This window comes from Sinohyriopsis cumingii, unplaced genomic scaffold, assembly GCF_028554795.1.
Source record: "Sinohyriopsis cumingii isolate HCF-2022 unplaced genomic scaffold, ASM2855479v2 utg001180l, whole genome shotgun sequence".
Lineage (NCBI taxonomy): Eukaryota > Metazoa > Mollusca > Bivalvia > Unionida > Unionidae > Sinohyriopsis > Sinohyriopsis cumingii.
Window position 1 is genome coordinate 100,157 of NW_028315969.1, and position 18,580 is coordinate 118,736.

Below are 18,580 nucleotides of genomic sequence, written 5' to 3' on the forward strand. Positions count from 1 at the left end.
TCACTTTTTCCTTCTCCTAGACGAACTGCCGTTCAAGGCTAATGAGCTTCATCTGCCAGGGTTTTGGAGTAAGAGTTTCCCTTGTCTTAAACTAAGTAACAAAAAAAGAATTGAAACTAGCAAGTTTATTAAAATTAAATAATTTATTTCTCTAAGTTGTAGAGTGGAAATTTAAAAAGAAGATATAGTATTGTGAATTAAAAGCCAGATTATCCTAAATGTCCTATTTCCTATCACAAGTCCAGTAGCATCAGCAGCAGATTCATTGGAAAATATTTTCGACAGTATTTCTGAAACATTCTTACCTGATCACAAGATTCATTCAGATTGTGCATTAAAGAAAAGCTTAAATTACTCTGGTACACAGAATTATATATTCATGAAATTAGTATTTTTGATGTTGAAAATCAGGTCAAAGTTGCAACATATTACAGGCGATCTAGGTGGAAGAACAAACATCCTGACAAACTGGAAGATAACATTTTGCTAGAAGACAACAAAATAACAAAATCTTTCTCTTCTTGCAAAGTTATGCATGCTTATTAATTATCAGATTTTCTACTTTGGCTTCAATACTTTAAAAAAATTTTTTTTGAAACTTTCGTTATGTACCCATTACATTTATATCATCATGTATAATTGTCAGATAAGAACAAAACAAGTATTTTTATATCTACAGTTAATAATTTCCTTCTGTTTAGAAAAATTGATATTAAAATTAAATAAACACTATATACCAAGTTGCCCGAGTGATTGAAATGTTGTATGTTCTATATGCTGGATCAAACATTTCATAAGGGTATCATTGATAAACTAGTAAATTTAAATTATATCAGATCCATTTAAAATGATTGGAGTCAGTCATTGCTTGGACTGGCCAGGGGGCCATCTTGAAAATTTTGTTATTGCTACATCTCCTAAATCAAAAAAGGCTGATTATGATATCTTGTTAGTCCTGAATGAAAATGGTACTGATCTGCCTCAAATATGGCTACCTCAACGAACATATTGAGAACCTTGTTTGATTGAAGTTTACATGGAGTCTTCATGTTTGTTGTTTAGTTTGTGCAAATGAAAATGGTGCCAATCTTACATTCAGTATGTAAGTTTATATGGAATCTTCAAAGGATGTCTTGTTTGTGCAAATGAAAATGGTAATAACCTTACATCCATTATGGCTGTCACATTGGCTAATTTGAAAGCGTTATCTCTTAAAAATATCAGAAATGGTTTGAACACTCAGCAGTTGAAAAGAAGAAAAGGTCTTGTGTTCCCGGAAATTCTTTGGGACAGTTTAGTGTCAGTCCTTTTGAAAGGCCAAGTGAAGTTATGGTATACCCTGCATCCATTGTCAATACAAGTCATCTGTCTCTCTGTTAACACTTGCTTGTGATCAGATTTCAGATTTTGATTGAACTTGGTATGCAAATTTATTTGATCATTGTCTAGAATGAGTTTGATTATGAGTGACATTGATGCATATTAATGAGGTGTTCTAGCATTAGATTGGTTAAACTTGGGAATACTTTAGAGGACATACTTTTGATTAGATATGGTGTGTAAGCATATGTCATAAAGATCTCTGATGCATTCAGTAATGGGTGACATTTACATATATTAATGAAGTGGTTTTGTAACTGATTGCTTAAACTTGCAAGCACTATATAGTAAACGTTATACTGGTCATGTATGCACATTTACTCATCTTAAATTTAAATTGTTTTAGAATATAATGCTAATTTGTTTAAACAGAGTCGATTCAGTTCTGATTATTGAATGATACACATCTTAACTGTTATAAAAAAGATGAAAAGTATTGATCGCTTTGGACTTTGACAATGGTGGCCAGGGTACTAAACTTTGTCAGGAAAAGAATAGATCAAGTCTAATTGTCACCATATAGGGTATTATGAATTTGTTCATCAGCATGAATTATTTTCATTGTGACATCACAGTGTGTGACATTTAATCCAGACTGTACTGTATTACACCTTAAGTTTGATCTCATCTAAAAATATGCACATTAAGATTGATTTTTGCCATATTGGGGTGTGTAAATAATGACCTTCCAAAGGAATATGGATGTATGAGGACTTAAATAAAGTGAATAATTGCCATTTAAAGGTATGTAGAATCAAATTCTAAAATGTGACACCCATTACTGAAATAGTTGTTAAATGCCTACATGACCTGTATGATTTTTAGTATAGAGGACATATATTTAATCAGATTTTGATCAAACCATGTATGAAGCTTATATCATCAGGATCTCAGATGGATTCAGTTTTATAAGTGACATCACACAAATTAATGAGCTGGCCTTTGCATCTGATTGGTTGAGCTTGTGAACAATCTAGATACAATATGGCAGAATAGGTTTTGATCTGATTTGGTATGAAAGCTTGGATCAACAAGATTCCAGATGAGTTGATTATGAGTGATACTCATTCATATTAATAATAATGAGGACTTCGTGTAGCGCCTAATCTTTAGAAGCAAGCTCTAAGTACTTTACAACATTAGACAACACATATAACATTAAAAAAAATATATATAATGATGTGATTACAACAAAAAAACCCACCTTGAAATTAGAAAACATAAAAACATGCTGAAAATATTTAAGGTAGGAAACCTTATTAGGTATTTAAGTTTGTTCTTGCAGTTGAAATAGGTGAGTTTTAAGAACACTCTTGAATGGGATCACTGTGTCTTTGTGTCTAAGTTCAGTGAACAATTCATTCCATGTTGCTGGACCCTGCAAAAGAACATTGTCCATATGACTTTGTTTTCATAGTGTGAATAATGAGTATACGATTGTCAGAAGAGGAGCATATGCATCTTGCTGGTGTGTACACATGGGTGAGGTCGGATAGGTATGTTGGACTGGAGTCCTTCAGTGAAACTTTTATCTAATGGGGTGATCTTGCATCTGATTGGTTCAGCTTGTGAACAATTTGTATGCCAAATATCTTGATCATGCTGCCAATATTAGCTTATATTGTAAAATTTTGGATGGATTTAATTGTGAGAAATATCCACACATTAGTGAGGTGTTACTGCATCTGATTGGCTGAGCTTGTTACCACTCTAGAGGTGGTTTTTCTGATCTGGTATGTTAGATTATTGCTTATAATATATGTTGAATGTCAAGAAATTTAATTCTAACAATATCATATTGAAAATATATATATGTGGTACAGTGGATACAATTATTTGCTAACTTTTATTTGAAAGCAAGGGAAGTAATATATGATCACTGTTTTGTATCATAGGTTTTGAGATATGCAGAGTACTTCCCCATGCAAAAAAAGAAAAGAATTTAAAACAGCAAAATTAATTTTAGAATACAAGAAACAAGAACTTTGCTGCGTTTGATTCTCAACATTATGCATCATATAGTCCATGATTGTCAGATTCACTTGATCATATTTCCACACATTAAGTTCTTTAATTTTATTGGATTTCATCCAACTGGCAATTTGATATTAGCAAGTCTTTAACTGAGTTAGACTTTCAGCCGTTTGTGTCATCATTTAGGAATAGCCCATTATTTTTAGACCGACCCACTTTCTTTCCTTGACAAATATCCATTCATTGTTTTCTATTTCTACTAAATTTGGTATGCTGTTTGATATTAATGACACCTTTGCTGAGTTAAGTTGTCCATATTCTGTTTAACAGATTTATATCCCTGAATTTAAGATCCACCTATTTCCATTTTTGCAAAATAACTCCCCAAATTTGGTATGCAGCGTGTTCATCTGTCAGGATCCTACATTGTTATTGAGCTTCCTATTGTAAGACCTACACACTTTCTTTTATGTGACATAAATCCCTTGATTATTATTTGATTTCAACCAAATTTGGTAGGGGCCCGAAGTGGCTGAGTTGGTCTGTCGAACTCACCACTACAGATCACTGCCATCTCACCTCCGTCTGCATGGGTTTGAGTCTCTGGCTCTGCCAATGTGGGTACATGAGAAAGCTTGCCAGTAGCTTCTCATGGGCCACTGGTTCCTTCCGGTGTTTTCCTGGGTTCTTCCTCCACCAGTTATACTGGCCACCAGGTATAGCCTATCATGTACTGAAAAATGGCGTTAAACCCTGTAACAACAACAACCAAATTTGGTGTGGTGAATTATATTCGTGAAACATAAGTTGAGTTTAATTGTTAGCATTGTGTAGTTCTAAAGAATACCTAATTGTCAGACAAACCTGCTTTTGTTTCTGCATGGTAAGATCCTTAATTATCAAGTTTCAGGCAGATTTTATTGGTATCTTGATGAGGCCATAACAGAATTAGGTCTCAGCATTCTTTATCATCATCATTTAGCCAGTGATTGATAGATTCACCATTTTTATTTTCCTCGCAACTCCATTATTTATAAATGAATTTCACCTAGTTTTTGTAGACAATTTCATTTGACAAGATGTTGAATAAGGATGATTATCAACATTCTTTGTCATGATTTATTGGAACTTTAGGTTGTTGGTCCCATTTGCATTCATTTATGCACAGAAACTTGATGAGCTCAATTGTCAGTATTTTTCATTTAGTAGAGCTATGGCTGTGATTTTCAGACCCATACACTTTTGTTTCTGCACATGATTGTCTGAATCCCAAAAGGGATTTTAAACAACTTGAGCCAGCAACTTCATATTAATGAAAACTTGGCTGAGTTTGATTGTCAGTGCTGCTTGGATACATGTTTAAAATGTATCATTTACCAGAGTTATGTCTCGTATTATTAGACTCCTCAGTTTTCTTTCAGTACAATACTTTATGTTGATGACACATTACATTAGTTTGATTTTTTGGCATATGAACTGTATCATGATTTAGCAGAGTTATGGCCTCTGAATGTTAGACCCATACACTTTTTGTTTTCAATAAGTCCCCTAATTATTATTGTTGGATTTCAAGCTTAGTATAGATATAATTTAAGTAGATTTTTATTATCAGCTTCTTATCTCATAATTTTTTGGAAAGGGGTTGCATCAGTTGCTGGAATTTTCTTGTTTATGTTCAGCAATACATTCATTGGATCGTTCATTAATTCATACAGATTTCATTTTTTGTCAGTTTTTTATTCATTTGAACATTAAATGATTGCTTATTTACTGTGTGGAATTTGTTAGACAGTGTTCTCTGATTGTAAAACTAATGTGATCTCGCTGAGAGTAGCAGGACAGAGTGATGACTGCATTGAGTGGATGTATGGATACTTTCTGAGGAGCACTGTAGATAACTGTTAGAAAGATGCGAAAATAAACTGTTTTCTCTGTTCAGTAATGATCAGAAAGCAGGGAAGAGGGACTTTAAGGAGCTGCAGGTAAGTTTATGTCCAGTAATGCATCATCCTCAAAAAACAAGCAATGATAAATTCAAAATTTAGCATACAGGTCATAAGTTTTTAACATTTGTTTTTGATTGCACCAATTTTTAATTTTTCATCTTTACTTTTATTCACAGCCAAAGTGAGTTGAGCACATGCTGGTACATCCTTCTGTCAGGGTCAGTCTTTATAGAAGGGTCCATGTTCTTACCTAGGAGCAGGTAGGTCATTTTTGTTGAGCCCGCCTTGGTGGCAGCCTGACATCTCAATCACTTTGGCATTCATGTACTTGTCCATCCATGTATACAAACCCTATATTAACCTATTTACTTTGCTGAATGTAAGGTGGGCTGTCTAGTTCTGAGATGCAGTCTTACATTGTCATAGCTACTGACATATAGATGAAAATGGTATCATTTTCAGTCATTTTGCATCAGCATCTTAACATAGCTGATATCTTCTCTTGCAGTCCATAAAAATGGTTGACAGTTGTATGGCATATAGGTCACAAATACTATCAATAGTACATTCCTTTGATGTCTAAAAGTTTGGGTATAATAAAAATATGTTTAGACTTAATGTAAGATGCAAATTGACGACCATAAAAAGGAATTTGATATTTTCTAGCATGCTTGTACCAAAGGAAGGATATTAATTTGACATGTTTAATGGTTATTGTAAAGCAGAAAGATGCTAGTTCATCCCTTGTGACTTGTAGATGTGCTTTGATATCATAGATACATTACGACTGTGGTGAAGACTTTTATCTTGATTTTTACTGTGACATGGCTAACGATATGGAACTCAACCAACATATTTTGCAGCTGAATGTTAGGCATTTATTTCCTGGTAATAATGAAATTACTTTTTTTTCTTTGTATTTGCTTGAGTATCATTGAAGTTAAAATAATCTGCAGAACATGCAGAAGAGAGGTACTGTATGTACTTATAAGTTTAGTCCAACTGCAAACAAAACAGATCTAATATCACCTAAAATGTGCAGACATATCAGGATACATGTACATGTTGTTTGTTTCTTCTGATTATTCGTAATAAACTGCATGGAACCAGTGCACTTTGCTATGGCAGATCTGAGTGTGCATTTTGCACATGGACTGAAATTAGATTTGAGTGTATCCTATATGGTATATATATATATTTTGTGGGTTTTGCAGTGGTTAAATATACTGGTTCCTTTACCCCTGGAAGTACCAATACAACTTAGAAAGAGATCCACTAGAAATTACAAAAGAAACTTTCTGACCTCCAGAATATGCTAGTATTTTGTAGTAGTCTTGGTTTCTGTAAAGAAAGTTTGATTTTCTTACTATGTTTTTCATAAGAAAAATACCACATTCTGAATCTTTGGTTATTACCATAAAATCAAGAAGACATATAGTTAGTTAGTTTTGCCCATCACCCCTGCCGGGGTATAGGCTGCCCACAAAAGATCGCCAGAGGCTTCTGTCCTGTGCCATCCCTTCAAGCTGACTCCAGGTGGTGTGACCCATCTTAGTGATGTACGCCTCAAGGTCGTGCTGCCAGGTGTTACTGGCGTAATTGATCTTGAGGATCTTGGTCTTGTCTTTGTGGAAGAAGACCCTTCCTCCCTCAGGCTTTCAGTTTCTAGTTTTTCTTCTGTTGGCGTTTTTATAGCAAGTTGAGTTTTACAGGGTCAGGTTGCTAGCCCCAAGCCCAACCCTCATCCTTTTACACCCGGGCTTGGGTCCATCAATAGCAGAGTTACGAAGACATATAAGTGTGTTCCAATTTTCTGCGTATGTATTTACTAGAAATCCTGAGATTCTATTTGGTCTTGCTGGACAGTTTTTACCGAAAATTTGTGTATGCCATTTGTTTTTAAAATTTAATATATACACATTTAAAGCAGATGTAATAAGTTGCGACCATAAACAAACTTTTATGTGCATAATTATTAGATGTACCAGAAAGTATGTCTGTTTCTTTTTGGGATTTACTGCTAAGTGTTAGTGCATTATCATTCTTCCTTGATTAACCGGTTCCTTTAAAACTAATTACTGTTAAAAGATAATTTTTCCTTTAAGAAAACTATACTTTAGAATGTCACCCATCAAGAGTAATTCCACTCTTCTGGTATCAAAAATGAATTGAATTGACAATTGACAACAAACTAACATAATACCTCAAAAATACATAACACCTAAGTAGTGGGCATTTCTGTTAAAGTTTGATAGTGAAGTTTTATCAGAACAGGTCCCCAAATAAATCTTGGAGGGATGATAGTAAAAGTTATTGTTGTTAGTACAGTGTGACCCCGTTTTAACGTGGTGGTTGGGGTACATATAACCTGACCATGTTATAGACTGAACCGTGTTATAACCAACCAAGTCAGTTAGCTGAAGAAAATAATGCATGTATGTTAAAAATGGCTGGGCGCAAAATTATATGGTTATGATAAATGAACAAAAACTAGTCTGAAATACACCTGCATATTAACAACTTACATTTGTTCAGTAGAGTCCATAATCCGTTAAATATTTTACATGTATATAATAATAATAAATCCATGAATTGTAGTATAGATCACATGTTATAAAATTAATCCATGAGTCACATCCCATTTAAAAACAAAAATAACACACACATATATATAGTATATATACTGTATCAATGATATACCACAAGCTGTATACATTTTTCATTAACAGGAAACAAGGCTTGTAGAGTTTCCTTTTAATGAAAAATTTATACGAGTCATTGATACAGCAGCATACATACTGTACATATATTTTATTTATATCACATACAGATACATATATTTGCCATTTGAACAGAGATTGATGAGAGGCAATGGTGTATTGACTGGGTGAATGAACTCACATCCCTGCCGAGTGTGTCCGCTTCAGAATGTAGTTCTGTCTTGTTGTGCCTATTCACAATCACCTTTTTAAATTGATAAGTTGATTGTTTTCATTTTTAAGTTTCTATTTTTATTCACATTAATTAAATCAATATAAGTTACACTTATAATTTATACATGAAAGATAATACTGAATGCTCATCAATGCATTGACATACAGGCACAAGGAAATTAGCGTGGAATATAATCTAAGCAAAACGACGAACCAACAAGAAGTAATTAAAATATTTTAATGTATTCAAAGTTGATCTAAGTCATTATTCTGCTTTAATTAACATTACTACTAACCATAAATTTGTTTCTCTCTCTCTCTCTCCTTTTGGTCTTTTTTGTCTTAACATTTACCATCATTCATCATAGGCCCAGTGACATTATGGTATTACACAAGTGAAATCCTCTAATCTCGTCTTTTCATGGATTTTCGCCATTATCTTGATACGATGGTCAACAGAGAGAGTGTGTGGGGGGGGGTGCGTGGCATTTGGATAATTTTGTACTTAATTAATACTAATTGATTTTTATTTTTTTTATTTTTTTTGGGCACCAAACAGATGCTCCCCCATTTCCAAAAAAAAGTGAAAAGTGTTTTATGTGTAAGTGTATCCCCCAGGTATGTTGCTTGTTTTATTTTTATAAAAAGAATTTTCAATAAAAAATTTAATTATTTTAAATTTTTGATGGGGTATTTATATTTCCTCGTGTTATCTATAGGGGTGTTCATCCGAGCCAAGTTTCTTTCACCTAGCTCGAATTCGCTCCCCTAGTTCGTGTTTGTGACCTTTGCTAAAGGTCTCCTTAGTCTCGTGTTTGCTATATGTGTATTGCTATGTGTGTGAATGCTATATAAGTTTCCGTGTTGAGATAGTATATCAGTCAAATTTCCCCAGTTTGCCTTAGTACTAGTTTTATTTTTTTTTATTTTTTTTATGTTATACTTTATTAATCATTTTTGAAAGGGCAACTGAGCGGTGTACTATTTTCAATAGAAAAAAAACCTAGTGTTTTATGTGCGTGCTTATATGTGTTGCTCATCGCATAATTTTGAAATGAGGCAGGCTGTGCTCCAGTGAGGGTCCATACTTTATTTATTTGTTGTATTTCACCCAACTCAAGTTTTGGCCCCGTCTTTTATTTTTGTGGCCAAAATTCCAATTTTAATTTGTCAACTATACAGTACGGGAGCTGTATAGTTAAGAGAGACCGAGAGTTAGAAATAAGTAGAGGTGTTGTGTTTGTTTTTGTGTTTTACATGTACTAGTGTTCCATATGGGGTGTTTTTCTTAGCCTGTTTTAATGGCCTTTCCACTTCGCGTGACGCCATGTGATATAGCCCCATTACGTCATTACCTTTTACTTTCCCCATACAGATACCCTGTGCTTTTGTATATTTAAAGGTAAGGAGAATATTCCCTAAGGATTGTTTGATATTTATATATAAACACATGCAGACTAATAAATGTTTAACGATATATTAGCCACCTCCAAGGAGATCAGGGTGGGAACGAGGTCTTAGCCTGCATTTGCGTTAGTGCTCGTAATGAGCGCTATACCAAGGCCCCTTTCTTACCCCTACCCCCTGTTTGGTATTTGGCAAACACATGCAAATGCATTAGTGTTTAACGGCATATTACATTTATATGTTTATTTGTTGTTGTTTTTTTTTTTGGTGGGGGGGGTAAATCCATTTTATATTTAATTTTTGAGAGATATCAAGTGATTTTTTGGGCTTTAATTAGTCTGTAATTTTTGAATTTTAAATAATTATATCGGTTTTAGAACCTTATAATAGATTTAAGAAACAACAACATCAACAAAGCCCTAAATACTTTATATATGTGTGCCCTGTAACCAAGACATTTACCCATCTGTGTCCACCAGCAATTGCAACTTTGTATCATTGATTATATAAGCACTTGAGAGGGGTCCCAAGGGAAGTGTAAACATACTGTTATGAAGAATGATTATGTAGGTTACTTGGTACAATTTCAGTTTCAGGGTTTTTATCCAGCCCTATTTCTTTTTCTCTCTCACTCCAGATTTCTGCATATTTTGATCCTTGTGCATGAGAGGGGAGGGAGAAACAGAAAAAAGAAAGGATTGCGATTAAATTGCGTACTATGTTAAATTGTAATTACTTTTTATCATTATTTTCATATGTCAGTGTCAGTAATGATTAATGAGTGGAAATTCATCATTGATCTATAGGAATAGACCCAACAGCACAGTTCCAAGAATGTTTATATATGCGTATTATTGCGCCATGGGCGATCACAATTTGATATACCAATAGTATTGGTATATCAAATTGCTTTATACCAAGACTTTAAAAGCCATTTTATTTTTAATGGATATATATAATGGTAGTCCTCATTTGATCTATATCTGATTGCAATTAAACAATTCACTATGCCAGTAGCATATATATGGCTATAGTTTTTTACATGGTACATGTACTTAAACTAGATTTTGCTGGAGACAGCTGTCATCTTGCCAAGGCTACCCAGAGGAGGAGGCTATTCATAGGGAAATGAAAACGTTTTAACAAATAGATTGGAAACTTTCACAGCATGATAAATGTGTTCCAGTCACTTTGGAAAATGCAATAATCCATCAGATTCCATTGCTTTTATTTAAGTTTAGTGCTGACTTACTTTGATGAAAGGTTATTTGTTTTTATTGAAGACTGAAGTCAGCTTTCATTTATGAAAGGTGCATGTATTATTGAAGTTACCACTAAAAGACAGCTTTGGAGAACCAAACCCATTTCTTATTGTGGTGGCAACATCAAATAATTCCAGAACATTGATTGAAACTGATTATTTGTATTTGTTTAGTATGTATACAGAACAATCAGTGCTTCAGAGTTAATCAGTTTTCTTTGAAGTTTCAGCAAAACTATTTTTTTTCTGGGTACATTTGAAAACAAAAAGGAAATTAGCCATCATTTGCTTGATTCCCTGCTTTAAAGATTGGTTGATTGTAGCTAGTCCCAGTAGCATGACAGTTGGATAGTCCAACAAGTAGGTCTCAGCTTTTTTTTTTCACACTTCTGGTAGCAAAGTGATGCTGCCTTCCATGCATGCATCAGAAATTTTAAGAAAGGTCAACAAATGATGAATACACAATAGTTCTGTTCTGTCAGGGATTACTACAGAAAATGTGTGTTCTGACATTCAATTCTATGAGTGAAAAAGGAAGAATTTTACTTAACCATCCTCGTACAAAGGTCAGTCGAAATAAATATATTAATTACTATCAAGTTGCCAACACCATTTTGTCCAAAAGAGATCCATTATGAGATAGTGCCTTGTCTGGTTGATCTCTGTTACCAGAAATGTAAACTCTCTGCCAACAAAACAAAACAAAAAGCAAAGATTGTTTCTGTAACAATAGATAGATTCCAGTGCATTTTATATCAAGTTTACAGATTCCTTTCATGGAGCCTCTGAATTTCTCCACTCCCAACGAAGATTGTATATACAAGTTAAAACTACCAACAATGTTGGAAAAAATCAGCAGATGGTATATTTTATCACCATTAAAGAATAAAAATTACAATTCGCAACATTGATGAAGCTCAGTGTGTTCCCTGAATAAACTTTTTACATGTTATTTTTCATACTGTTAAGAAGAAAAAATATTTTGCTGTGTGCGAGAAAAATACAATTATATGAAATTTCAGGAGCCATGCCACGGTCATCTTATTTTAGAATTGACATGCAATCTCATCCCCAATATGATAATATACTTTTTACACATTACTTTTCGTATTTTATGAAAGAAAAAAATTATTTTCGTGTACTTGTAAAATATATGTATCTGAACTTTCGGGAACCACACCCCAATCATGTTATATCTGAATGAGTGTTATTACAGAGCATGCTTTTGCGGGGTCACACTGTATCTTTTTTATAATTAATTTTGCCTAAGCTTAACATGTTTTGTTTTTACACATTAACCCCATGTGATGAGTTTAAGTGGCAGGAGGTAGTAGCCTACTGCTGAGCTCTGTAGCGTCAAGGTCATGTACGATACACTAAAGTGGGTGGTATTATTGAAAAGTAGACAGATGTGGCTCTACAATGATAACAAATAATGTGGAATTTCTTGTTCCATTACAAAATACAGAGGGAAAACCTCATTTTTTGGGCCTGATTTTTTTTCTACCCAAAATTCGCCTTTGGTCGGAATCTGATTTGTTTTGTGTCCGGATTTTAGGCTTTTTGGTCTCAGATCTAAGGCAAACTGGTATGAACTGCAAACAGACAGATGAACCTTTGCAAAAAGTAGGATAAGATGGGCATTGCAATAAAGAGTGGTCTCCATACAAAAATAATGGGTCCGTTAAGCAAAAAAAAAGAACTCCAACTTTTACCCTTCTGCTCATGCGCCAGCCAAATAGCCAGTAATGCAACTAGGTAGTATATTATTAGAAGATCACCTGGAAGTTGGTGTTTTTGGATGTATTCAGAATAAACTTTCAAAATGTTTTCCTACTTGAATTTCAGACAAAAACGACAAAAACCTCCAGGGGTTAATGTGTTAAAGGTATCATATACTGATAAACCATGACACGTCTCACACAGTGGGAGGGACTGACTTTAACTTTTAGAATATGGGGAATGGGAATGTTTTTAAAAATACAGTTCCAGCTCACGTGTATAGTTTTTAATATCACAGCACAATCCTGGCTATATGGGACTGAGCAAATTTAGTTGTCCCAAAAGTTGTACAAAACTAAAGATAAATTCAAATAGGCTAAAATCCTTTAAATACAAAGTCAAATTTTTGATGTAAGCCACACTTGTAAAAACGTTCAAGAACTTTCCAGCTGGAATATCACAGGTTAACATCCCAGGGCCAAATGTTTGCTTCCATGAGTCGCTTCTTTCAGTTTACAGGACCTATTCTACATCCTGAGGCTGCAGGCTGGTATATTGTTATTGGTATACTGTTCATTGTATTGCCAAACCTGGATTTGTTGGTCATCTCTGTGTAGCAGTCAACTTTATATACACTGTAATGGTCAGCTCTAGGGCCACTGTTGCAAGACAGGCTGGACTGTACACCACTTTTGATACAAAGTTAGTAGCCATTGATACTATGTTTTGTTATGACGGCATCTTACATACAATGTAAAATTTTCATTTATACAGCTTGCCAATTTTGAGCAAGATTTCCACCTCAGAAGTGATATTTTTTACATTATTGAATTAAATTTCATGATGGAGGGAACTGGAATCAGAGAAAGTATATATTCCTTCTGAAACGTTTGTATTATATTTTCATGGAGTTGGCACTACTGATCCACTATATACTTTTTGGTGATAACAGGATAAAATCCTTTTGCTAAATGCATTAGGTGTACTTGAAAACCCATTTGGTTCAAGAATGATGGTCTTGTTACCTTACTAAACATGACATATATAGTTGTGTACTTAGCACTTAATGTAAGCAGTAGTAGTCAGTAAGAGACATCTTTTGTTGTTGTAAGAGACCTAACTGTCTGGCACTTTTGCCAGATTTTATGATCATGAAAAACAATGATTTTGAAAAAGAATATATCATCTATATGTTGTGTAAAAGGTGCACAAGTTTGTACATGAAAGACACACTAATTTTTAAGACACATTTAGCATATGGATTGCAGAGTAAAATTTCACCCTTCAGAATGTTTGGCAGTAGTTCAAAAAATGCTAACTCTGATAACATGTTCCAGATTAAGCTTGTTGACCATTCCTTAGAATGTTACAGGTAACTAATCTTGAAGCATATACAGAAGATCAAATCAGTTATAAATTATCTAATAGATTTTTGGCACAGAGTTGGTCAGTGCATAGTTTTCTGTAGAGTTTCAGATAGTTGAAAATATGAAAAATGCATAAACTCATTTGGCTCCAGAGGCTTTTGTCGTTTTTGCCTGAAATGTGCGTAGGAAAGACATTTGGGGGGCTGTTTCTGAATACATCGTAATACATTGGCTTTCAGCTGATTTTCCATGAGACTAATGCCTAGTTGTATCAGAAACATCATTTTCCATTGGTTATTTTGCTTGCGCATGAGCAGAAGGGTAAAAGTTGGAGTTCTTTTTTTTTTGTTGCTTAATGAACCCATCATTTTGGTATGGAGACTGCAATTTATTCCAGATGCACACCTTATCCTAGTTTTTGCAAAGAATCACCTGTCTGTGTGCAGTTAAGACTGGTATGCCTTTGATCTGAGGCCAAAAGGTCTCAAATCCAGACACAAAATCGCATTCCGACCTCAAGTGAATTTTGCATGGAAAAAAAAACAGGTCCAAAAAATGAGGTTTTTCCCTCTGTATTTTGCAGTGCAACTTGAACTTCCAGATTATTTGGTATCATTTTCGAGCTATATCTGCCTGCTTTTTTTTAATACCACCCACTTTGGTGTATCTTAAATGACCTTGATGCTGCAGGGCTCGGAAGTAGGGTACAGCCTCATCACACCTACAGACGGGATTGGGGCCGAATCGGTTAATGCAGTTTTAACATGGTTATCAACTTGTCATATTGTGATGACTTAAAAAGAATATACATAACAGATATTCGGATGTTTCACATTCCATTTAAGAGGTAGAATTTTAATAACACTGTTTTCTTGGTATGAACTTGTTATATTTTGCATCTACATATTTAAATTGATGATAAAATAAGCCACCATTGGACCTCATTCCAAGTTTGCAATTATGCGCAGGTTTGAGTAACTTGTTATTAGTGTAATGGAGTTTGTACTGAAACTAACCCTGTGTTAAAAATAGACCATGATGTCACTGTGCCCTGCTGATTCTTTATTGTTTTCAGACAAAACAGAGATGCTTAGTAACACATAGTAATTCATAATATATATGAAAAAATAGAGTTGTTTTTATTGGCACTTCCCTCACAATGTAATGTTTTGATATGATCTCCAAAAATGTATGAGTGTGTACAGTATTAATTTTGTACATTTTATTCTTTGTCAGCCTTTTATGTTTTATGTTTAGTAAAAGTCTTGTATGTACACTTTAAAGGAATATGTGTGTATTTGTGTGTGTGTGTCCCAAATGAATGTGTTGAAACCATTAATATTCAATTATATTTATTTTCCTTCCCTTTCATTTATTTTTCTTTTTTTTGTATAAAATGTGTATCATTTCAAGGGTGGCTGTCATCATTAGGGACAGCAGTTTTTGTGTTGCTGTTTCCATCAATACATGCATGCAATTATATTTTCAGACAAATGTAATTCTATCTTTCTTTTAATTATGGAAATATAGGAAATATATTATGCATGTAGTATAAATATAATCAACCAGTGCTGCTCTTGTCAATACAATAACTCTAATGAACATAATTTAGCACTATATGATCTAAATTGTGATTCAGAATGATTTGTATGCAAGACAGACATTGAATTAAACATAAATTTTCTCTTCTCTTTTCTTAACATTGTTACCGATTTACACATCAGACTCAGAAAATGGTAATATAATAATAATCCCCCCCCCCAATGTATACATTTCTTGTTGAAATATGGAATATAAATGCTTAACAACCACTGTAACTAAATATTGGAATGAACATCAGTAGTCAGAGGAACAAATTTAGTGCCTGTTTCATGGATCTCAGTAAGAAGGGTAACACAGAATAGATCACTGATCTCCATTATACCCGTTCTCCTTGTCTGAAAGTGGGCTGCTGGCTATTTTTAGAAACTGATACCACTGCGTGTAACTTACAGAGGTAAAAAAAAAGTACAAGCACTATTGGTAGCAGGTCACAGGTGACTTCTTAATGGAGGTCAAGTTTGGGAGGACTTATTGAAACAGATGTAAAAAAAAATGGCAAGTGCTTTCATAATGTAGTTTGCTTTTTTTTGTTTTGTTACCCTCCATTTATTTTTTAAATACCATTTGTTTTCAAAAGTGAATATGTTAATCAAGGACATTAATCATGCATGGGGGTGTTGGTTTATTCCTCATCAAATCAGGAAAAGTGCTGTTTCAGAACATTTATGACTTTTTTATGCATTTACATTATTCTAATGTTCCTGTCACTTGCAGGCATTTGTTTGGGTAACATTCAGGCATCACCATGTTGTTGATAGTAAATATTGACATTTGATAAATGTTAACACATCCATGAGTATACTTTGTGGCTTTAGTACAGCTCATTGCTTGTAAATATTTGATTCAGGGATTTATTTTGGCACAATTTGGTTAATGTTTGTGAACATTTTCTAGTTCTCCACACAAGCAGGGAAGGATGCTGTATAGACTTACTTATTATATGCTTATTTTTTTATCTGTTAATGTTGCATTGTCAGAATCATTCAGTATCTTACGATATTGAACTCACATGCAACTTCATATTGCACTCATAAAGGAACTACTTTCTATTATTAAACAAACAATGGACACAGATGGCCAGCACTTTTGATTTTGTAAACATGTACACTAACATAGTAGGCGGTTTATGTTTTGGTTGATTACATTTGTTTCTGAATGAACTAAAGCAGATGTTTCATGGACTGCCACATACCAGCTGCTTTGCTACATTCCATGTTAACATTTTTGATACAATGTTTCGGATTTAGGCAGGAGATAGACACCAGATTTCATAAAATTGCTGGGTACCTACAACTAACATTTAAGTGACAAGGCCTATACTGTCTTCTTTAGCTGGTAATAAGAATGGCAACAAATATACTTAGCTTTACATCCAGAATTTTCCTCAAAATGTACTTTCTTAGTTCTGCAAATCTGAAATACATGAGCAATAACATGGGTTCTCAAGATTGATTACACATTTCGAACTTGTATTGTAATTTCGACTATATTCCAAGTGCAGTTACATCCTCCTTACTGCACTCAAAAAGAAAGAAATGTTATATTCCATAGCATCTTTTTGATAATTACTGCTGAAAGACTTCATATTTTTCACACATTATGATTTCAAACATTCATGACAACAGAAACACATTTGCAGATGTCAAAACGCTTCTCCCTCGCTGCTTCAGTCCAATGTATTTCATGTAGAATTGGCAGATAAATTCAGTCCATAATCACGACATTTCATAGAATCAACAAAAATATCAAAATCTATTCATTCCACATCAAATGGAAAAGTTGTTGCCGTGCACATTCATTCACAGTATGACTCCAAATTTCAATTTTAAATTAACCAAAACACCATTTTTTTCTCCGAAAGTTAGGTCTAGCATGCAACTAAATTCAAATTTATCTGGGCAGAGTTTTGTGCACATTAATAATGTTGTGTAATGATGAATCTGCACATGTGTATTTAGTTTGGAATATAGCATACATTTAGTTACTTGTGTATTTTGTTTATATAATTAAGTCTTAGGTAGAATAAGAAGATGAACATATAATAAAAAGGTTACTGCATTTGTATGGGAAAATATGTACTCGTTTTGTTGGATGGATATACTGCACTCTTAAGGTCGTGCAGTATTTCCATCCAAATAACTCGTTCATATTTACCCATACAAATGCAGTAACCTATAATTACAAGTCGGGTGCAGCTGCAAACATATACCATGATCTGTTTTTGCATAATGTGCAGGCAGGTGTGTGTTGTTTGTTATACAAACTTTTTCCTAACCAGATTGCATAGATATGGATCTGCCAGTGCATTATGTGATAGCTAATATAGATCTGAGCAATTTGTAGTTTGATCCATATCAAGTTAGATCCAATTTATATGCACATATATACTATAATAGCCTTGTTATGGAACAGACATTCTGTTTCATGAAGGTAGGCTGTTAACTGCTGGTGATAAGTTTTGATAGACATCATTCTAGGCCTTTCACATTTGTATTTCGGACTTGTGTTCACAGCAGTGTGCAAGAATTTTGTTTTCTTGAACAGAAAACTTTATATTTACGAAGACTTAAAGCATTTTAAACATTACGGTACCTTAGGAGTTTTTAGAAAATAAATTCCTCAAATCTTCAACAAGAATATAAAAGGCAGAGAGTGATGGTTCTTCTGTGGTCTTTTCTGACCAAGATGGTGTTCAGGACATTGAGGCGCCACAAAGGATAAAAACAACTTCTGTAAGTGATGTCTAAGAGGAAAGTCTCCTTTCTTAATTACCTAGTTTTCTATTTATGAGTCTGTATTTGTTCTTTCTTTAGGGAACTGGCAGCATATAATTGAATCTGTATCAAATGAATGGGAGCTGAAACATGTTGCAGCTACCAATCATAAAATAACCTAATTAGTTGCCTTTGTTTTTATTTTAATCAGTTGTAAATTGCTTGAACACAGAACTAGGTTTTGTGGAGTCTCCTTTCAAACACTTGTTAAAAT

At 33.9% G+C, this 18,580-nt stretch overlaps 1 protein-coding gene across 11 annotated transcripts in view; it reads left to right on the top strand.

Moving 5' to 3' along the window:
• Positions 1 to 18,580, top strand: part of LOC149772737 (rap guanine nucleotide exchange factor 6-like) — a 314,757-nt gene that overhangs the window by 59,719 nt on the left and 236,458 nt on the right. For all 11 annotated transcript variants that reach the window (XM_089947349.1, XM_089947357.1, XM_089947356.1 and 8 more), the window contains one exon: positions 5,477 to 5,560. In XM_089947349.1, coding sequence (XP_089803475.1) covers positions 5,477 to 5,560 — 84 coding nt within the window. The remainder of the gene's footprint in view (positions 1 to 5,476; positions 5,561 to 18,580) is intronic.